General features: G+C 37.7%; 1 protein-coding gene across 1 annotated transcript; it reads left to right on the forward strand.

Annotated features, from left to right (window-relative positions):
• The first annotated feature begins 1038 nt into the window (after nt 1-1038).
• On the forward strand, nt 1039-4217 carry HMGB1 (high mobility group box 1). The gene is made up of 4 exons (XM_044668280.1): nt 1039-1229; nt 1535-1680; nt 2304-2478; nt 3577-4217. The coding sequence occupies exons 1-4, from the start codon at nt 1080-1082 to the stop codon at nt 3754-3756; spliced, it is 651 nt and encodes a 216-aa protein (XP_044524215.1). The 5' UTR covers nt 1039-1079; the 3' UTR covers nt 3757-4217.
• The last annotated feature ends 19209 nt before the right edge of the window (nt 4218-23426 follow it).

Consider the following 23426-nt stretch of genomic DNA (forward strand, 5'->3'; position numbering starts at 1 on the left):
CCTCCCTCCTGGGAGGGGGTCCACACGTGGCCCGAGGGCCCCCCCATTCCCCAATTTCTCTTAAGAAATTAGATGTTAAAGGATTCTTTGATCCCTCTGATTACTCCGCCCAGTCCCCCTCCCCCCACCCTCCCTAGGACTTCTCAGCAAAGTTTAGAAGAGACGTGGGGGCAAGTGCAAAGTGGCGGGAAGACGCGAAAGAAGCCCTCGTTTTGAGCGCTTCCCCCTCTCATTAATTGTAAACGATATTTATAGTCACTACTTTAAATGGGAGGAGGAAAGTTTAAAAAAAAAAAAACCTGCACTACTGGCTGGAATGGTTCTTGTCAGCCCCTAAACCTTGTTTACTCAAAGAAACTTCAAACCGGACGTGTTTAGTCAGAGCAGAAATCCGCCTCTTGGGCAAAGCGAGAGCAAATGAAGCCGCCAGGCCCACGGGTAGCCCCACGAATGCCCCAGCTTCTTAGTGCAGTGTGCACAAGTGGTTCCACTCCTCCCGTCCCAGAGCAAAGTTTAATACAAAGGGGAGAAGTCAGTATTTTTAAAGTAGGAGTTGAGAAATCCTCAACTATCTAGTGGAGACTGAATGTAGGCAATGAACTTTCTATATCCTACCCACTTAAGTTCCTTTAATTGCAATCTTAGTTTTATAAGATCTTCAAAGTTTTCGATTTGTACTGTGTTAAAGAGTGTGCTAATTTGTGTTTACGACTTTAAAATCCCCAAAGTAAAAATAACAAATGAATGTTTTAAAATAGTTTATTTGGCTGTTTCTTTAGTCTTCACTTTGTCAACAGCTAAGGTTTTTGATCCACTATATGCTATTTTACACTAAGTACTTTTTATATTGACTGGAATCCCCTCAGGACAGTGTATACTTATTCCTCTGAATAGTTAAGAAAGCCATATATTTTAGCGTCATGTGTTAATGTAGGTTCATCCATGAGCTGCCAAACCCTTTCAAAAAGACCATTTACAGGCCTAAAGCAGATTTTAAGACTTATTTAAAGTTACTGAAAATTTTAGATGATTGTCTTGTGTGTATTTTGTTTGTTTTGTTTCGAAGGAAAATAATCAAAATGGGCAAAGGTGATCCTAAGAAGCCGAGAGGGAAAATGTCTTCATATGCCTTCTTTGTGCAAACCTGCCGGGAGGAACACAAGAAGAAGCACCCAGATGCTTCTGTGAACTTCTCAGAATTTTCTAAAAAATGCTCAGAAAGGTGGAAGGTAAGGGGGCAGCTGATGAATTAAGAAATTTTAAAAACCTAGTAGCAAAATGCAAAAGGTCACCCATTCCTACCAGTAGTGTTATAGTCATTTTAGCAGACTGGTACAAAGAAAGGCTAATAAATGTGTATATAAGTGGGATTTTGAGAGTTTTTATATTTTTGTGGTGGTGGTCCTATCTATTTAGTAGTGTACTACAAGTTTGAGTCTTCTATTAATAAAGTTAATTATGAGTAAACTTGCTAAACTTAGTAGGGTTTGAAAGGTGTTGATTTCTGTTTCTTTAAACCGAATTTATTTTATAGACAATGTCAGCTAAAGAGAAAGGAAAATTTGAGGACATGGCAAAAGCTGATAAGGTTCGTTATGAAAGAGAAATGAAAACCTACATACCACCTAAAGGAGAAACAAAAAAGAAGTTTAAGGATCCCAATGCACCGAAGAGGCCTCCGTAAGTACACCTTCCTTTTTTTTTCTCCTTGAAGAAAAATTTTGCCTGATGCCTTCAGTTTACCTTTTTTTAAGATACCTTGTAAGTTTTAAGGTGTTAACCACATTTGTAAACCAATAGTGGTTTGCATAGCATCTTGAGATTTATCTTTTACATATTTTTGTTGGATTCAGATTTTTTTTAATTAACTTATAAATGGCAACTGAACGTCTATATTTACCATCTTGAGTCATTTAAATCTTTATTGTGCCCAAAATGCTTGCTTTTATTTCATTAAAAGAAATTCTAGTTAATATAAGAAATCAGCCATCAGATAACTTAAGAGATTCTCTTTGAAAATGATGTTTTAACAAGGGGGAGGGCGGGCATTAATCTCTTCCAGAGTTTATTGGATCTAGTTTAAAGAATAGTATGTGTAGTAGACTCCAGGTTCTAGAAATCAAAAGGCCCTGGTCTTTCTCTTCAGGGTTGTCCCAATTAAAAGGTCACTGGGCACAACTTTGATTATGAAGGCCAATTGGCAGCATATAAGATTTGGTTTCCTGTGCTTACTTGATTATGGATAGAGAAAAGGCCTTTACATTTTTTAATTTCTCATTTTAAAATTGAACTTTTCTTTTCAGTTCGGCATTTTTCTTATTCTGTTCTGAATATCGTCCAAAAATCAAAGGGGAGCATCCTGGTCTTTCTATTGGAGATGTGGCCAAAAAATTGGGAGAAATGTGGAATAATACTGCTGCAGATGACAAACAACCTTATGAAAAGAAGGCAGCTAAGCTGAAGGAAAAGTATGAAAAGGTAATGAGTTAAAGTACTAGGGAGCAGTTTTCCTGGTACAATAAAGTAAATGTAGATAATTAAAATATTTCGTGTTCACTTCTGTTAAATTACTCTCCAAATGAACTCAAAAATGAAAGTTTTTGGTATCTAGTTTTCTGTTTAGAACAAACATTTCTTACCAATACCAGGTTTCCTTGAGAATTACATTAGATTTTATTTCTGGATTTGGTTACTTGAAATATTAAAAAGTTTAGAATATCAGGTATCTATAGTTCAGTTTGTTGGTCCCTATGCTGACAATGTGCTGTGGTTTCCCAACATTTTAACTGCCCTTTTTTTTTTTTTTTTTTTTACTGGACTATTTAATTTGTTTATCAAACAAATGAAATTTGGAAAGTGCGTTTTCATGAACATAACCTACAACAACCAATCCTTTCCCTCCCTTTTTTTAAAATTTGTTGCTCTTTTTTTTCCCATAGGTCTTTTACTTGAGCCTAGCTTTATTGCTCTTTTTGTTCTATAAACTCTGGCAGTACAGTCAGTGCCATAATGATGTTGAAAAATCTGACTTCGTTTGAAGTTAGATCTGAGACACTTGGAATTATATTGTTACCTGTTGGGGTCCCCCCCCCAACTTTTTTGCATGTTAAAGGAAATGCTTTTCATTCTAAAAGCCTATTTAGCCTATTTAACATTAAGGTATTTGTTAATTTGTCTTAAAAGATCTCTTGAAACTTTTGAATGGTCTAGTTCTGTAGATTTAGGGTCTTGGAGTTTTAGAGACCAGAAGAGTAATTTTTTTGCATTCAGAAGGTGGCAGTGTCTACCCTTTAATCAAAGTCCCTATGCATTTCTTGTTTTTAATAAACTACAGTTAGAATGCTGTATATAATTGCACTTCACTGAGGCATAGCAGTTGCAAATATTAGACTATGTCATTCTGATAGGTTGTGGATGGCTAATTATAATTATCTCAAATATGTGTTTTTTACATTCATTTCTTGAAGGTTTGGTTATTTAGTGTTGCATTGGAACTGCAGGTGCCAAACTTATGAGTCCGATAAATTTCCTTTAATGGTTATAATTCTTTTCTCTCCTATTTCTTTTACTTTATAGGATATTGCTGCATACCGGGCTAAAGGAAAACCTGATGTGGGTAAAAAGGGAGGAGTTGTCAAAGCTGAGAAGAGCAAGAAAAAGAAGGAGGAGGAGGAAGATGAAGAAGATGAAGAAGATGAGGAGGAGGATGAAGAAGATGATGAGGAGGATGAGGAAGATGATGATGACGATGAATAAGTTGGTTCTAGAGCAGTTTTTTTCTTGTCTATAAAGCATTTAACCCCCCTGTACACAACTCACTCCTTTTAAAGAAAAAAAAAAATTGAAATGTAAGGCTGTGTAAGATTTGTTTTTAAACTGTACAGTGTCTTTTTTTGTATAGTTAACACACTACCGAATGTGTCTTTAGATAGCCCTGTCCTTTAGTGGTATTTTCAATAGCCACTAACCTTGCCTGGTACAGTATGGGGGTTGTAAATTGGCATGGAAATTTAAAGCAGGTTCTTGTTGGTGCACAGCACAAATTAGTTATATATGGGGATGTAGTTCATTTTCATCTTCAGTTGTCTTTGATGCAGCATATGAAATAATTGTTGTTCTGTTAACTGAATACCACTCTGTAATTGCAAAAAAAAAAAAGTTGCAGCTGTTTTGTTGACATTCTGAATGCTTCTAAGTAAATACAATTTTTTTTATTAGTATTGTTGTCCTTTTCATAGGTGCCCTTAAATCATAATTTCTTTTTGAGGGGAAGCTCGTCTTTGCTTTTTGTATGCCCATTTGGGATCACATGAATTATTACAGTCTTCATCTTTTCGTATAGTTAGTTGATTTAAAAAAAAAAAAAAAGCTTTGATCTACATGCCCTGCATAATATTGATGGGGTATTAAAACTTGTATAGAAACAATTTTCTTCCATAACTGGAAATCAGAAGTTCCCAGTTGTTAAACTCAAATTTCACATAGTACATACAGTATTCTATCCAGTTACAACATTTACCAAGTGGAGATTATAGAAATCAGCAGCATGGAATTATTTGAAACATACTAAAATGCTGTCCTGGAAGGACCAATAGAAGGGTGTTCTGGTCTTTGTGTGGGGGATTATACAACATTCACAACTTTATTACTATGTAATTGAAGTTATGTTTATAATTCCCTTACTTCAGAAAGGCTAAGACTATGCCCCAAAAAGCATGAGTTGAAATGCAAAACTGCCACAGTAATCTTTGGCAGTAGTGGATTTACTAAAGGCTAAGTAGGGTTATAGTATGAAGGAGCTGGCAGTGAATGGTCCTTGGGAAACTTTAGATTCTTAAAACTGAAATTTCAGCTTTGATTTAAGTCAGTCCCAAATAAATGCAGTCTCATTTAAAGTGAGATGTTTTCCCGATTGGGGGTAATTGTAATATTTGACCTTTTTTAAAAATAGGCCTAGATGGAAATACACTTAAAATTTGGCATTATGGTAAATTTTGTTTAAACACCTACTTCGATCTAATTTTTTTCCCTTCTAAAATCAAAGCTAACTGTATTCATTAAAACCAACCATTTATGTTTATCTGCTTACCATTTAGGGGGACAATTTGGCAGTTTTGTGGTTTTGAAATTATGGTTCTCTTAAGTGCCAGTGTTTTAAAATAGCGTTCTTGTACTTTTACACGCTTTTGTGATGGAGTACTGTTTTGTTATACAATTTCGACTTTCAGATTCTAATTTCAGTTTTGCGTTTGTTTATGTATAATTTCAGGAGGATTACTGAACATCTGAATCCTGGATGATACTAATAAACTAATAATTGCAGAGGTTTTAAATATTTAGTTAAATGGCTTTCACTTAATATTCTAAGATTTTATTAAATATATTTTAAATATTTTGTTCCAAATAAGATTTGCCACTAAAGAATTCTTTTTAAAGTAGGTAAAGTTAGGAAGATAAAACATTTAAATCTCTGCCTTAAAAAAAGCTAATCAAAAGTATGTTCAGTATAAAGACTTGAAGCAAATTTTACTGGTTCTTCTGAACATCAACACTAAAAAGTGAAACTGTCCAGAAAACCCTAGTTTTTCCATCAAAATTATATTGAGATCATTAGAGATGGTTGACATATCTAATACCATATGTTTTTCTAAGTTGGGTTTTTTTTTTTTGGTCAGGTAGATCGTGTTAGGAGTGTGTACACCCCTGTGGCTTACCACGGTTTATCAAAGAGGTTATAACTTTTTTTAGGTTTGTAGTATAGTAGTAACATGAATTTAGATTTCCCCTGATCTTATTTCTCAGCATCTCTAAGCAATATGTTTTGTCTGGTTAAAAATGAATTTGCATTTGACCCTGTAACTTGTAAGTGGAATGTAACTGCTAATTTTTAAGCTTTTCCTTGACATTACAGTTCAGCCGTCATTTTAGATTAATGAGCAAAACATTTGAGTAGGCCTCAATATTGAGTTGATTTCAGATACTTCAATAGAATATGAGGTGGAAAGAATCTAGGCAAAATTTTCACTAGGACTGAATAAGTCCAATCAAACTTGGACCTGCTGTTGTTAACGCTTAGATATCTAATGATAACATAATTATCTTTGGGTACTAGGATCATGAAGTATCCGGAGTCATTATATTACTTGTACTTAAGCTCTTGGAAAATAATAATTCCCATTGACCAGAGTAAGAGCATCCTATTTCCCAGGTTTGAAATGAGAGGTCACTTTTCCTGGTAATTTGCTTCAGCCATCTGGATTAAGGACAGTATTTGGCAGGTTTATGCTGCTCAACTATATTAAAATACAAGAAGGAAATCCCAAGTGTCATGAGTTACATTCACTGAGTAGCCACAAACTACCTGGGTGAGGTACACAAATACTTCAGTTTCTGAATTAATCAGCCATTGACTAATACATCCATAGAGATTTGTTCCAATATAACATCAAGATGTTAAAAGTATCAACCACCTTAAACCATCATTGACATTGTCATTGTCCAAATTATTTTTTAGCAAGTAATACTTGAAATTAGGATGACAGAAATTAGCTGGAATTTAGGACATAATTTTTTTGTTCTAAAGATGTGTTCTAGACACGTTCAGATCCCTGGTCTAGACCATTTTTACACAAGCCTTCGTTTATATCTCCTTGGGTCTTTGCTTTACCAGAGAATTTTATATTTCCTTATCCCCTTACATACAGTAGCAAAAAGATATGAATGGGCATGCTAGTACTTAATACATAAAACTTGGGAAATTCCCTGGGCCCAAGCCAAAGATCATGCAGTGGAGGACAGATGTAAAATGTTCAAGAAGCAACTATTAATGCTGTTGGAGACTTTTAACCTTTTCCTTTCACAGCCCTCTGGGTCAGCCAGGGAAGCTTATGGACCCCTTTTTTGTGCATAAAAGATAGATTGTCCAAAAAAAACACATTGTTTTGTGATCATCAAAATGCCAAATTAACGGGTCCCATATTAAGAGCTGTATTGGACAGGTTTATGCCGCTTAATTGTATTAAAATACTAGAATCCTGGCAGGAACCTAGATGAATTTCAAACCTTCCAGACAATTTTCATCGTGGAACATTGGTTCATACCAGGAAATGTTTCTCAACAGAACCAAAACAAGCCTTGTTTATTGAAATCTGTAGATTGGGAAATTAAGTTTGAGGAATCATTTGAGGCTAGTGGATGTCTAAGCATGCATTTTAACGAACATCCAACCAAGCCCTTGTGTGTGGGATGGCAGTGAATGAAATGCTGGATTGGACAGCCCAGGAGACCACAGATTGAAATCGAGGCTCAAACACTTAACTGTATGATTACATTTAGTCTCTTCGTTTGCTTAAAAGCAAAATAGAGGTGTTAATTATAGCACCTACCTCACAGGGTTTTTGTGAGGATCAGTCAAGATTCTTTTGCTATATAAATGTTAGCTATTTTTACAAACACCAGAAAACAAGGCATCAAAGGGGCAAAAGCATCATTATATATAAAGATACAGGGTGAGAGTTATGCTTGGTGTGGCTCAGTGGATTGAGAGCCAAGCCTAGAGATGGCCACTCAACAAAATGTCCATCCACCAGTCCTTAGTGCTCTCCTGCCTTGGAACTAATATACAGTATTGAGTCTAAAACCAAAGGTAAGGCTTTAAGATAAAAACTGTTAGGCATACCAGGTGTGGTCATCTTTAAGATCTTAGTTATAATGTCCCCAGTTTTTCTTGATGGTTTTATTATGCTACTAGACCAAGAGTGTAGAATGAATGATGCAGTGTTTAATTTATCTCTTTAAAAATAATTCTGTATGTATTTAAAACAGCTGTACGTTGAATTGACGGCCAACACTGCTAGTTCGTTATGAAAAATATCTTAAATACTATCCTCTCCATTTCAAGGGAGGAAAGTAATGACGCTTAGTGAGGAACAACTTAATCTAGATGTTTGAATCCTAAAGGAGAACAGCAATAAGCAACAGGGAAAGAGCCAGTAAACTTGGATGGCTCCAAGACATTCTGGATAGTCAGACTCAAATTTGGGCCATTAGGAAAGGTCGTCGCTTGGATACTTTGAGGTGAAGCATAACCCTACTCTAACCCCAATTATATTTATAGGCTTTAATGTGAAATTAAGTGGGGCTTCTTTGAATTATAGGATGTAATTGTGGCCTTTGCTATATTTTCACTTTATTGGGTTTTAATTAGCTACCATCGTGAAATGTTTTAAACCCAGATTAGAACTCTTACAAAGTGAACTAAGCTTCCCTAAAACTAAGTGGGAATTAATACATTAGGAGATTCAGTAAAACCTAATGTAAATAGCTGCTGGCTGGGAACTCCAGGAGCAGAGCTCCATCACAGACATTGCTTGGAGCTGGCTCTGAGGAGCCAAAGTAACACGTCCAGGGGAGGAACACAGGTTAAGATAACAAATAGTAACTGTTCAGCCTGGGGGTAGTGGCAGTTCTCACTCCTCAGTCTTCAGGAAACTACATTCCTTCCCTGCTCAGATGAGGATATGCAAAACCTCAGCCTGGACAGAGGGCACAAATATGCGGGATATAAGAGTAAAGGCCCCCCGCTACAGCCCTGGTCAAGAGGTGGACAAGCAGCCTTATTTCCTGCTACGAGAAACCATCCACATTATAGCAGGGATTCTTAACCAGGAATTCATGGACTTTGAGAAGGGTTTCAGAGTGACATTTCAGGGCATCCAGAACTTGGAGGAGGGAAAAAATTAAGTCTTCACTTATATAGTTGGTAACATGGTTCTGACAAAGAGTCCACAGGATTCACTAACTGCCAAAGGGATCCGTTGGTACAAAAAGATTAATGCTTGTGTTTGAGGGAATTTGGGCATAATACCTTCTGATAGTAGGATCACAGATATAGAGTTGGAAGAGAATTTATATGACTTACCCTCATTTTATAGGTGAGGAACAGGCCAGAGGGGAAAAAAGACCTGAAATCATACAGGTAATAAAAAAAGTTTCAGAACTCTAACGTTATTCTTTATACCATGCCACCTCAGAAAAGAAGTACCACCAAATACCACCTTTTGTTTTTGCTTTTCTGTGTTTGTTTTTCAGCATAACTACCAAAAGTCAGTTATATCACAATTCCCTAAAATTTAACTTTAAAAAAAGTTAACAGAAATATATGAAGCCTGTAATGGAAAAAAAAATCAAATTAATAAGCAGATGCTAAGAGTCAAAGGCTATGAAATTAGAGTAAATGTATAGAAGATGGTTTTTGTGTATTTTATAGTATATTTTGTAAGTAGTTGGTTCTACAATTTTCTGATTGCTGTTAGGAACTGTAATGGGAAACTCCATCTTGAATATCCACCAACTTAAATTAAAGCATGAGTTTTGAAGGGAAGCATATCAAACACAGGTAGTTCTTATTTAAAAACAAAAACAACTCTACACTAAACATTCTCTACTAATCGGACTTATCATGCAGGAAAGGAATTCAGAGCAAATTACCCAGACTCATGAGTATTAATTGCTCAGGTTCACTCAGCCTTGGCCTACTATCAACCTTGCTCAGTTTTTATTCTGATATCCTAGGAGAGTGGCAATAGAACAGAGGATATAAGAGGCCTCCCATGCAATCGGGAGTTCAAGGACAGAAAAACCAGACAGGAGGTCCCTGGATTGGGCACTTCCTAGCCATTCACAGAGCTTAGAGCGCCAGAATTGCCCTGTTTTGTTGAGATAATATTTCATTATAATGCCTGGAGAATGTGCTCTGAATGATACTCTGCTTTCATGCCCATATTCTGCCCAGATTTATAGTTTCTGGCACCTAACATCACTGATGCCTCCTTTCAGAGTAGTTGAACTCTATGAGAAACTCCCCCCCCCCCCCCCAAATAATCCTAGCAATATGTGAATTCTGAATGGGAAATGTTAAGAAGTCCATGATTTCAGAAAGAATTGCATTAGGGAAGAGAGGAAGATAACAAGAAGTTCTTCAAAGAAAATCTTAGGGAGACACCTGGAAATCCAGTCAGATAAAAGCCTCCTTCTCTGCCCTTGTATTTTATTATTTCTGGCCAAGAGACACATATGAGGATCCGTCCCTTCATAATGTCAAAATGTTTGCAGATTTTCGTATCTTATGAGCCAATGTGTAGTGAAGTTACTTCCCGACTAAGATTCCTAACTAAATATAAGCAGGCTGACCAGCTCCCATATACATACTCTAGCAATAACCTGAAATTCACACAAGGCTGAAAAAATGACCCAGAAATCCAATGAGAAAGTAATATAAGTGAATTCTTCCACCACAAAACTGCACAAACAAGTCAACCAGAAGCCCTTGGGCAAGGGGAAAGGGAATTATGAGCAAAGCCAATGCCAGCCCAGACAAACAAGTTCTGCTCCCAGCAGGACCAGATGTGTAGTCTTCAAGGCTGTCTGGAGGCAGCAAAACCAGAGGGCCCCCCAAGAAAGTCTAGGGGAGGTCAGAGAGCCCTAGAGTGGTTGGAAATCCCAGAGGGAGGCAGTGACCCTGCTAACAGGGGGACTCTCAGCTCCCTAGCAGTCTGTCCTGAGATACCATTGAGGGCTCTATAGATTTAGCACTCTGGCTATCAAAGATGGGTTCTGCCTCCCATGCCCACCCCAGGAGGTGAAGATCACACAAACCCAGCATAAGACCAGGAAGGGTGAACCCAGAAGTATAGCCGGAAGCAGAACCTGCCCCTGGCAGAAATTCAGGAACTAAAGCTGGAGAGAGGAGTCATTTCTTTTTTAAGCCACTACCAAATAGTAATATAAAAAAGTATTGTAGATCTAGGGATTCCTCAAAAGAAGAAACTCAACAACTATAAGTATTAACTAAAAGGGAAATAAATGGATTCTCTACAATGCCTAGAATAAATGAAGGGATTTATTTTAAAAATTAAATTAAAAGCCTGGAAGAAAGAATTGGAAGAAGAATAAGCTTAAAAGAGAAAATAGCCTTACTCAGAAAAGGAGCTCTCTGAAAACTGAACAGACCAAATGTGAGGTTGCAAGAAATGTTAAAAGAAAATCAAGGAACTTTTTAAAAATAGAAGAAAATGCCAAATTCCTTCCCTCCTCATCCTCCCCTCCCTCATTTCCTCCTACCTTCTTCCTCTCTGAGATGGCAAGCAATCTGATGTGGATTTTATATGTGCAATCACATATAACTTTTTCATATTAGTCATTTTGTGGGAGATCACAGACAAAAAAAAAAAGAAGAAATGAAATATAGCATGTTTTGGTCTTTATTTAGACTCCATCAGTTCTTTCTCTGAAAGCAGATGATGTTTGTCATCATGAGTCTTTGGGATTGTCTTGGGTCATTGTACTGCTGAGAATAACTAGGTCATTCACAGTTGTTCATCAAAAAGTATTGCTTTTATTGTGTACAAAGTTGTCCTGGTTCTGTTTACTTCACTTTCCATCAGTTCATATAAGTTTTTCCAGGGTTTTTTGAGAGCATCCTTCTCATCATTTCTTACATTACAATAGTATTCCATTACAATCACATACAACATTTGTTCAGCCATTTTCCAATTGATGGACAACCTCTTGATTTCCAATTCTTTGCTACCACAAAAAGAACTGCAACAAAAACTTTTGTATGAACAGGTCCTCCCCCCCCTTTTTTTTTGTTTATCTCTTTGAGATACAGATTTAGTAGTAGTATTGCTGGATCAAAGGGTAATGTATAGTTTTAGAAACCTTTAGGCATATGGATTTTATATTTCAAGAAATTATAACTGAAAATTGCCTGCATCTATTAGAACCAGACTGCAAAATAAAGATAGAATCTACTGAACACCCCCTGAAAGAAAACCCCAAAGGAAAAAAAAAATCTCAGGAATGTCATAACTAAAATCCAGAGTGCCCACATCAAAGAAAAAAAAATCCTACTACCAGCAAACAGGAAAAAGCAATTCAGGTACCAATAAACTACAATCAAAATGACACATTATATTGTTTGATATTCCCATCAACTCTATGAGGTAAATACTGCTTTTTATTACCCTCTTTCTGCAAGTGAAGAATTTGAGACAGAAAGAGATTAAGTGTTTTGACCTTCTTCATTCAGCTAGTTAAGAATCAGAGACAGAATTCAAACCCTGGTCTTTCCTGATTCTGAGTGTGCTATGCCTGCCATTAAATTGTGCTTTTCCCCATGATTTGTGGTCCTACCACTTTGTACAACAGTCAGAATATTAATATTTTATTAGAATATTCTGTTCTTTTATATATGTAACTAAAGAAAGGTTTGTCTCATTCTTCAATATGACTTTATAATTCTTGAAGCCAAAAATTTTTTCCTGTAATAACATCATTCCCCTTGTATAATGGTAGTCAATGAAAACAGAATTAGCTGGACAAAATTTATTTTCCAGTAAACTTTTCAGGAATGCATCTGTCTCACAATCAAAAAAGGAATGTTTATAATTATGCTGTATGGGCTCAACCTGAGAAGTTGTGGGAATTTTCTTTCATAAAGAATCCAATCCTATTTCTCTCCAAAATACCTAAGAACTAGAGGCGAAAAGTAAGGAAGGGGAAAATCTTCAGTGCCAACAATAGCCTGTCTTCCTAAGCATCCACTGGTCTCAGGCTCCTCTCCTCAAGTATGGTTGTTCAGTTGTGTTTGACTCTTTGAGATCCCATTTGGGGCATTCTTGGCAAAGATACTGGAGTCATTTACCATGTCTTTCTCTAGCTCATTTGACAGATGAAGAAACTGAGGCAAATAGGACCAGTGACTTTGCCTAGGGTCACATAGATAGGAAGTATTTGAGGTCAAATTTGAACCCATCTCTAGGTCTGGCTCTCAGTCCACTGAGCCCCTTCATTGTCCCTGGAAATATTATTATTATTAGTTAATTAATTAATTAATTAATTTAGAATATTTTTCCATGGTTAGATGATTCATGTTCTTTCCCTCCTCTCCTCCTATATTTATAGCCGCACTCTTTGTGGTGGCAAAAAATTGGAAAATGAGAGAATGTCCTTTTGGTTGGGGAATGGCTGAACAAACTGTGGTATCTGCTGGTGATGGAATACTATTGTGCTCAAAGGAATAAAGAACTGGAGGAATTCCAGGTGAACTGGAACAACCTCCAGGAACTGATGCAGAGTGAAAGGAGCAGAGCCAGAAGAACATTGTACACAGAGACTGATACACTGTGGTAAAATTGAACATAACAAACTTCTCTACTAGCAGCAATGTAAGAATCCAGAGCAAGGCTGAGGGACTTATGAGAAAGAAAACTAGCCACATTCAGAGGAAGAACTGTGGGAGGAGAAACACAGAAGAAAACAACTGCTTGAACACATGGTCTGATGGGGATATTATTGGGGATAAAGACACTAAACGATAACTCTAGTCCAACTATCAATAATATGGAATTAGGGCTTAATCAATGATACATGTAAAACCCAGTGGAATTGTGCGTAGGCTAAGGGGAGTTAGGGGGGTTTGGGGGAGAGGGAAAGAACATGAAACATGTAACTATGGGAAAATATTCAAAATAAAAATAAAAAGTTAAGTCTTCTGTGTTTAGAGAGTGGATCCCCTTTTTTACATTATGAAATATCTGAAAAATTATACTTTTTTAGCTATACTCTGTTCTGTCTTTAATGGATTTGCTTTACACAAGTATTCTGTACTATGCAGAAACTCACACAGCAGAATACAAAATTAAAAAAAGAAAATAGGCAAGTTGACACAATCTCACATTTACTGAAGTCTTCAAGTAATGGACTTTGTCCCTGGTAGAATATAATATCTTCTAGGCTATAAGCACATTGAAAGCAAATATATTTTATTTCATTTTTACCTCTGTATGTCTAGTACCTACATAGTACCTTGTGCATAGGAGGAGGCACTTCATTTTAAAAGATCTCTTACATAGAGACAGGACAGCCCTACATATATAACATGCTGCCAAAAAATTATCCAGACTCAAGATAATTTGTAGATCAGACATATTTCTGGTTCTCTAGAGGGGACCGCTCGTCAATCATTGGTACATCTCACCTTCTCTCCCCACCAACACTGATCAATCCCTCTGGTAGATCCCAGCCATTAGCAAAAATCACGGTAAAGTGAAAAATGATTAGATGCATATATCATAAAATTCAATGTGTCCATCACTTTCCAGATTTAACCACAAAAAAAAAAAATCTCCCTTTTCCAAGTTTGAGTCTGTTTTAACTCTCTTGGGTGTCCTGAGCTCTGGGAAAACCAAAGTAAGTTCTTTAAAACCCCTTTTAAATCTAATATCTTAAGCAATTTAACTCAATAGGTTTCAATGCAGGAACTTGGTGGGGTTTTTTGGGGGGATTTTTTTTTAAACCATTACCTTCCTTCCTAGACTCCAGAGCAGAAGAGTGGTAAGGGTGGGCAATGGGGGTCAAGTGACTTGCCCAGGGTCACACAGCTAGAAAGTGTCTAAGACCAGATTTGAACCTAGGATCTCCCGTCTCTAAGCCTGGCTCTCCATCCACTGAGCCACTCAGCTGCCCCCCAACGCAGGAACTTGTGGTCCTACCTGCATGGTTCCACCAGACAACAGAATCCCTGGCTCCAGGGTTTCAGAACTATGCATTGGTCTCTCACTCATAAACATCACTATTAAAAAGAGGAATTATTTAAATATTCCAAAGACTAATGCCACATAACTCTCATCACCCAATCTGGAACAAAGAGAAAAGGACCGTCAGGACTACGTTGTAGCTTTCTTTCTCCTTCGCCATCCTTGCACCATTTTTGCCTCTTGTATCACATCTTGTCTCCGTGTGGGCTTTTTTGGCACCAGAATTAATCAGAAGAAGTTCATGTTCTGGTACTGTCCATGAAAATACTATCCCCAGGGATGCGGGACTTCATCCAAAGAGACACGTTGATAGCATCACAGATAATCCCCAACAGAATAAGCATTCATTCCACTGAGCTGAATTGTTGCTTTGGGCCCAGAGAAATAACCCATCTCTCCTTTCTTCTTTAGAACTCCAGGCCTTCTCGTTTCTCTTCTAGCAAGAAGTTTCTCTCCCGCAACAAGAGGAGTTGGAAAACTTATGAAAATGTTTATTGTTCATCTCAAAGATTCCAGAGTCTCTAGAACAGATTAAAGGAGGGACTCGGGGTAACGGGGAGGGTCCTAAGGGAATGGGGCCAGTTCTTTCTTACCTGACAGTGTGAATTTCAATATCCCATTTGTAAAGAGTCAGAGCTGACCAGGTCCGTCTGTGTGAATCCTCTGTTAACCAGTATGTACAACTGAGTTAATTGTGTCAGTCAATTTAAACATCGCTTCTTCTTCATTCCAAATGACCTGATTGACAAACAATAGGACCTTTATTAATTTTATTTTATTAATTTATTTTTAAACCCTTACATTCCATCTTAGAATCAATACTAAGAATTGGTTCCAAGGCAGAAAAGTGGTAAAGGCTAGGCAATGGGGGTTAAGTGACTTGCCCAGGGTCACACAGCTAGGAAGTGTCTGAGGCCAGATTTGAACCCAGGACCTCCTGTCTACAGACCTGGCTGTAAATCCACTGAGCCATCCAGCTGTATCCCCTTTATTAATTTTGACAAAAATCATTCACAAAATTCAACCCTGCAATCAGAATCATCTTCATTCAAGGCATACAGATTAGAATGAAGCTTTTGAATTTTGCCCTCTTTTAAGATGCAATGAATCTTTAATTTTACATTTCCTGTTTCAGCAGTAGCTTGTCAGGAAGATTTCCTTGGTGATCCTCAGAATTGTCTCATCACCTTTTCTGATTTCCTGGGGCTTCGTTTGAAGGTCTTCCAGATAGCAAGGTACCTAGGGATATTTTACACAGTTTCGAATTTGTCATGGATACATAAAATTATAGTTCTCATTGGAGATTTCATTTGAAATCCATTTCTTCACTGTCTCTGGACTTCCCTTAGATTTTCACACTTCCAGATCTACTTCAGGACACATTTCCATTGTTCAAACTTAAGTTAGTCATTATCCCTTGCTAAGGCCAATTTTCACCTCCCATTCCCCCATCTTCCCTTTCACATCCCAGAGTCAAGCTTGCTTTGCCATTTCATTTTGGACCACCCCAGCCAAAGACAATCATTGGTATGTGTTCACTACTGATATATTCACAGCACAACCAAATGTTGGAACTAATACTAAAATATGGCTCTTTTTAACAAACTGTTTTTCTTGCTATCTGATATGCTTCTGAGGAAGCAAACTAGCCAACAACCTAGTCTGGAATTTCAATATAAACTCCATATTTTAGTCCAATTAGACTCAACTGACCATTGAAATGAACATTCTGATTTCCCACCTCCACACATGTACAATGTACTCTTTTTGGATGCCTCTTAGAATCCTTCTCTTCCTTCGAGTCTCAACTCCTCCCACCCCCCACCCGTAGCCAATGAGCAATTCCACTGGGTTTTACACGTGTCATCGATCAAGATCTATTTCCATATTATTAATATTTGCACTGGGGTGATCATTTAGTCTACATCCTCAATCATATTCCCATTGATGCATGTGATCAAGCAATTGTTTTCCTTCTGTGCTTCTACTCCCACAGTTCTTTCTCTGGATGTGGATAGTAGAGCATAAGCTTCCTGAGGGCAAAGAGTGTTTCCTTTTTATCTGCATCTACCTAGAACTTAACACTATACCTTGAACATAGCAGGTGCTAAATATTTGTTGAATTGAATAAAATATTCAAAATTAGGGGACAGTCTTAATAATGTTACTTCATTAGACTTAAAGACTTTTTTAGTTAAGTAACATTAATCTTCCTTTACCAGCTGAATTTTCATTGTCATCACAATTAGTTCTATCACTGAGTTTTTCTGAATTTTTTTATTTATTTGTATTGATATAGAGAAGCAGTAAAGCATAGTAGACAGTGGGCCAGCCTTGGATGAGTAATCAATTAATCCTTTAAATCAGTGATTCCCAAAGTGGGTGCCACCACCCCCTGGTGGGTGCTGCAGCGATCCAGGAGGGCGGTGATGGCCACACTTTTTTTGTATTTTATTCTATTCTGAGTTCAATAAAAAGTTTCATAATTTCCAGGGGGCACTAAGTAATATTTTTTCTAGAAAGGGGGCGATGGCCAAAAAAGTTTGGGAACCACTGCTTTAAATGTTATCCATATTGTGGGAGTAGAAATGCAGAAGAAAAACATGATTTTTCACTTGTTTATATGGGCATAGGATATGGGGTTTTGATTTTAAAAGATCACTCAAAAATGAATAATATGGAAATAGGTATTGAATGATAATACATATATAACTTAGTAGAATTGCTTGTCTGCTCTGGAATTGGGGAGGGAAGAAGGATGGGAAATATTATGAATCATGTAGCCATGGAAAAATACTTATAAAAAATACATTTTTTAAAAAATCAATTAATCCTTTAAACAGTCAACGAGCACTTATTAAGCTCTTATATCTTAGGAGGGCAGTTAGGTGGCTCTGGACTTGGAGTCAGGAAGAACTGAGTTCAATTCTGGTCTCGAACACTTGCTAGCTGTGTGATGCTGGGCAAGCCTCAATTTCCTCATATATAAAATGATCAGAAGGACATGACAAACCACTTCTGACATCTCTGCCAAGAAAACTCCAAATGGAGTCATGAAGAGTTAAATACTACTAAATAACAACAATATTCCAGTAGCTGTACTAGGTGCTGCAGGCAGATACACGAGACAAAAATGAAATGATTTCTGCCCTCAAAGAACTTGTATTCATTTGGGGAAGACAAGTGGGCTGCTAAATATATCTAAAATGTATACCAAAAAATGCAAAGTAATTTGGAGGCATCAGGAAAGTCGTGATGACGGAGTTGGTATGTGAAGGAGGCCAGGTATTCTAGAAGGCAGAGGTAAGGACAGAGCTCGTTCTAGGCAGGAGAGACAAGCACAGGGACAAAGAAGGGATGGTGTATGTGAGTAAAATAAGGCCTTTTTGTCTGGAATGAATAATGTAAAATAAGGCAGGGAAGATGGCTCTGAACCAGCTGGCAAAGTTCTCCAAATGTCAAACAGGAGTTTGTATTTCTAGAGAATAGGGAGCCTTTAGAGTTTCTTGAGGGAGGGAGGAAGATGGTAAGACAGATGCTTTATGAATATCACTTTCTCATCTATGTAAAGGATGGATTGGGGAAGGGAAGCAGGGAGACAATTTCAACAAGAGATTGGTGGCCAAGTGAGGAAGAGAAAGGGGAAAATAGGAAAGAATTGTAGAGGTAAAATCAACCAGATCTGAGTTAAGTCCTTCCTCTGACAAATACTTGCTGTATTATCATGGGCAAGTCACTTTTCATTGCCCCCAGGCAATGGAATCTAAGCTACAGACAGGTTGACAGTCTGCTTCAGTGGAGGGAATTGGAGCAGAGTTCCCACAACAGCAGTTGTCCAAATCAATGAAATCAGAGATGTGCCTAAAAGAAAAATAAGAGATGTAAAATTTTATTAAACAATCATATTCAAATTCGGATTATAATGGAATTATATAAATTCATATTCATATATATGATATACAACATATGGTATATATTATATATAAATTCACATTATATATCATTCATATATCATATAAAATATATAAATTCATATTCAAATTCGGATTATACAGAATTCTTTAAGGCTTGTGATACCCTTTAAATCTCATGTGAGCCTTAAGACAACCCTCAAGGTAAATATTAAAAGAAACTTTATCCCCATTTTACAACTGGGAAACTGAGATTTGTGGCTGTTAAATGATTTTGCATTGTGTCATCTGCAGGCAGGTGTTAGGGACTCTCAAGTCCAGTTTTCTATCCATAATGCTGTAAGAAATAAAATTAATATAAAAAGGATAACTTTAAAATTATTATGGGTATTTTAAAAGAGTTACTAGTAGCCAATAGAAAATGAAGCCACGTGCCATTCTGGCTTAGTCTGTTTAAAAGGCCTGCCCTTACCTGCCACCACCATGCTGGATCAGGAGCAAAAAAAAGGAGAGAACAAGCCCAGCCCCTCAATTTTATCTTCTTATCTATGTCATCGCGCAAGACAGGAAGCCAGTGGGCTCATGGGAAATGTAGGTCAAGGACCCCAAAACTTCCAATAACACAATGCTATAATTCTTCCTCGTGATAATCTTTCTCTAAGTGTTAGTTTTTCTTCAAAATAAACTTTTTATACTATTCCACAAAACAACAACAGCAAGTATTTGTTAAATTACAAAAGTTAAACCATAAATCCTGATATTCTGCTTGATTCTCTAAGCTATGCATTAGAAATTGTGCTGTTGGGGCAACTGGGTAGCTCAGTGGATAGAGGTCAAGCTTAGATATAGGACTTGGTCCTGGGTTCAAATATAGCCCAGACATTTCCTAGCTGTGTGACCCTGGGCAATTCACTTAACCCTCTTGTTTGCCTAGGGGGTGGCTTAGTAAACAGAACGCTGGACTTGGAGTCAGAGAGATGGGGGTTCAAAGCTGGCTTCGGTGTGATCCTGGGCAAGTGACTTAACCTCTGTTGGCCTTAATCCACTGGAAAAGGAAATGGCAAACTGCCAAGAAAATCCCATGGGCAGTTTTGACAGGATAAGGTCTGCAGGGTCATGAAGAGTCAGACACGATTAAGCAAAACTACAGAAAATTCCTCCAGGAAATTCACATTTCTCACTGCGTGTTTATGACCTGTATAATATAGCTACTTTGCGGATCCCAGAAAGTCAACGGATTGGTAGGCAGTACAATGGAGTTGGTTTAGGAACGCGGGTTATATTATAACTTTCATCTCTTATTGACTTGACTTTATTCTTTAGCATGAGATTGGACTTGGACTAATTCCCCGTGGCTCACTTGGGCAGGCAAATCAGAAGAGTCCCCTAAGCCTTTACTAACTGATATCACACAATTTCCTCAGGCCATTTCCTGGCCTGGTCAAGACCCTGACCTCTCTCCCAGTTTCTCCAGTCAACTCCCTGTCCCTCTCCATTCACAACCTCAAAAGCTTGGGCCCCTGCAGCTCCTTCTCAGGATGTGGGGAGCTGCAAATAGCTCGGGACAGCTGCATCTGAAGGCAACTTCCCTGGAAAAGAGCCAGCATCAGCCCTGTTGCTGCTGCCTCTGGCCACAGCCTTCAAAACTCCCTTGTAAAATGGCCTGGTTTACCTGAAGACAATAATGATTTGTGCCAGGGCAGAAGGATGAAATATTGATTTTATTTTCTTACTTGTACACTGCTAGTAAGGAAGGACAGGCTGATGAAAATGTTTGTCTGCCTGTAAATGTTCTGTATTTATCATCAAGTCTGCCTCTCTTAGATAAATGTTCATTATTACTCCATCTTTGGAGATGGGAAAATTGAGGCACCCAGAGGTAATTGTATTTGCCCAAGGAGACAGCTGAGGTATAATAATAATCATATAATGATCAAAGGTTAGAGGTTGTTATTTACTTTATGTGACTTTAGGGAAATCACTTTCAACGTTAGGTGCCTCAGTTTCTCCATCTGTAAAATGAGGGGTTTCAATGAGATAAGCTGGAGGATCCTTTCCAGTTTTTAATCCTAGGAACCAAATAAAATCCAGATCGTCAAGCTCTTAGAAACAGCCTTTTCTTGCTTCTCCCAAGCCTTTCCTACAGTCTCCTTAAGAACTTCCTTCCTGGGTTTTGTGCTCATTGTAAAAATCCCATTTTCCTTTTGGCCCTGGTCCCAAGTTCAAAATATTAGTGCTATTTATAGAGCACTATAGGTAATGCTGACTTTAAAACAAAACAAGAAATAATCCCTAAAGTGAAATTAGAACTCATTCGCCTTTTTCAGTAGTGTCTCTGCTATCATAGTTGGAAAGTTGGGGTGTCTATAATATGGCAAACAGCTACATCTAATACCCTGAAAGGGCCAGGCAGCCCATGGAAAGTTGGGGTGTCTATGATACAGCAAACAGCTATGTCTAATACCTTGAAAGGGCCAGGAGGCCCATAGAAGGGGTATACAAGAGAGAGGAGAAGAGAGGACCCAGGATGGAGCTGTGGGGGAAGCCTTGACATGGGGTAAGGACATGAATGATGAAAGCACAAAAGACATTGAGGATGACTGACTGGACAGCTAAGAAGACAACCATGACTGAATAGAGTCAAGAAAACCTAGGAAATGGATGGAGTATCTAAAAGGAAAGGTGGAGGGGCAGCTGAATAGCTCAGTGGATTGAGAGTCAGGCCTAGGTTCAAATCCGGCCTCAGACACTTCCCAGCTGTGTGACCCTGGGCAAGTCACTTGACTCCCATTGCCCACCCTTACCATTCTTCCACCTAGGAACCAATACACAGAAGTTAAGGGTTTAAAAAAAATAAAAAGTAAAGATTAAAAGGAGAGGTAGACAATGGTGTCCAGCTCTAGAGAGACTTTGAAAAGAATGAGAACTGAGAAAAAATACACATATAAATATATGAGTGTGCATGTATTTTTTTCTATGTGTAAGGATATATATATATCTCCTATATACATATACATGTGTGTATTGAAAAAAGATGAAAATTAATAAGCAAAAGCTAAGTATTATATATTTTTAAGTTTTATTAATAATAAACTAACATAAAAAACTAGAGTGAAAAGGTGCTAAACTAATTTCAGCCATGATCGTGAAAAAGAGAGAGAGAAGGAGGAGCTACAGGACTTATAATATAAGACAATAATGGGACCATGCAAAAGTGGAGGCACAGGAATTAAAGGGAATTTTGAAAAATACTAAGGGACTTCTGGGGGATGAAGTCCAAGGTTCAAAATCTCCATTTATACAGTATATATGAATATAATATATTATATATGCATATTGTATATACATATATGTATATATGTGTATATTATATATGTGTAGTATATATATGTATATAGTGTGTGTATATATATATATATATGTATATATATATATATACTCACANATAAGCAAAAGCTAAGTATTATATATTTTTAAGTTTTATTAATAATAAACTAACATAAAAAACTAGAGTGAAAAGGTGCTAAACTAATTTCAGCCATGATCGTGAAAAAGAGAGAGAGAAGGAGGAGCTACAGGACTTATAATATAAGACAATAATGGGACCATGCAAAAGTGGAGGCACAGGAATTAAAGGGAATTTTGAAAAATACTAAGGGACTTCTGGGGGATGAAGTCCAAGGTTCAAAATCTCCATTTATACAGTATATATGAATATAATATATTATATATGCATATTGTATATACATATATGTATATATGTGTATATTATATATGTGTATATAGTATATATATGTATATAGTATATATACGTATATAGTATATATATATATACTCACTACAAGAAAGCTAGGTAGGTTGCGTTACTCACTTCCTTCCCGTCCTGGATTCTCCAGTACCTTTAAGGGGATTTGGCAGTATCTCCACTCTCTGCCATTGACTCCAGCTCCTGATGACGTTCTCCCAATTGTAGGGGCACCTCTGCACCTTGCTTCCATTTAACCACTTAAGAATCAGATTAGCTTTTACAAAAGAATATTTACTTTAAAGGTATGATAACAAATATACAAACATACTCCCCAACACAGGGGACATAATCTCCCCCTACATGACCTCCTATTTGGGAGCCAGGGAAAGGGATTAAATTAGCTCAGTTCCTATATATCACAGCCCCAAGTTCCAAGTCCAAAGACCCCTTGGGCTGTATTCTCAAGGCACCCGACTTCTCTGGGATCCCCAGCCACATTGGCTGGCTACTCTATCTGGCCAGGAGTCCTGGGTTTAAGAGCTCCCTGATACCATGATTCTGGCTCCCTTCACCTGGAAACCAAGAAGGACAAATGAAACAGAACAAACAGAAACCCCAGACCCATTTCTGAGAACCACAAGGCCTAAAAAGGAAGAAGAAAGTAGCCCTTCCTCCCTCACCAGTTCAGTTCATGATGCCAGGCTTGTGGATGAACCTTCACCCTCTCTGGATGCCAGGAAGAAAAAGCTCACAGGAAAGAGGATAAAACCAATGGTCCCAGTTTGACAGTTTTAAAGACAAGCCTGTTCAGGCTATGTAGGCAAGCAAAGGAGGCTCTTCCTAGCCACGCAGCAGGCAGGCAGGCGAGAGCAGGATCACTTCTCCTAATGTTTTGGGGATGTGATACAAGTCTCTTCCACTCCCCGTTACACACGTATATGTATGTGTGGATAGCTAGCAAACTAGCTATAACTCTACTCTGCAATGCATGGTGAAAGTTGAGCTGTCAGAAGACTACATATTGACTTTCATACCTGCCCTAAAATGGTCTGGGGTGAAAGGGGAGAAGGTGCTTCCCATGGACAAATGGTCTGCTCTATGGTGGTACAATACCTTAAGCCCTCAAATAAGTGATATGAAACAAGAAGGAACCAGTTCAACCTCCCA

The sequence above is a fragment of the Gracilinanus agilis genome, chromosome 3 (assembly GCF_016433145.1).
Source record: "Gracilinanus agilis isolate LMUSP501 chromosome 3, AgileGrace, whole genome shotgun sequence".
NCBI classification, from domain to species: Eukaryota; Metazoa; Chordata; class Mammalia; order Didelphimorphia; family Didelphidae; genus Gracilinanus; species Gracilinanus agilis.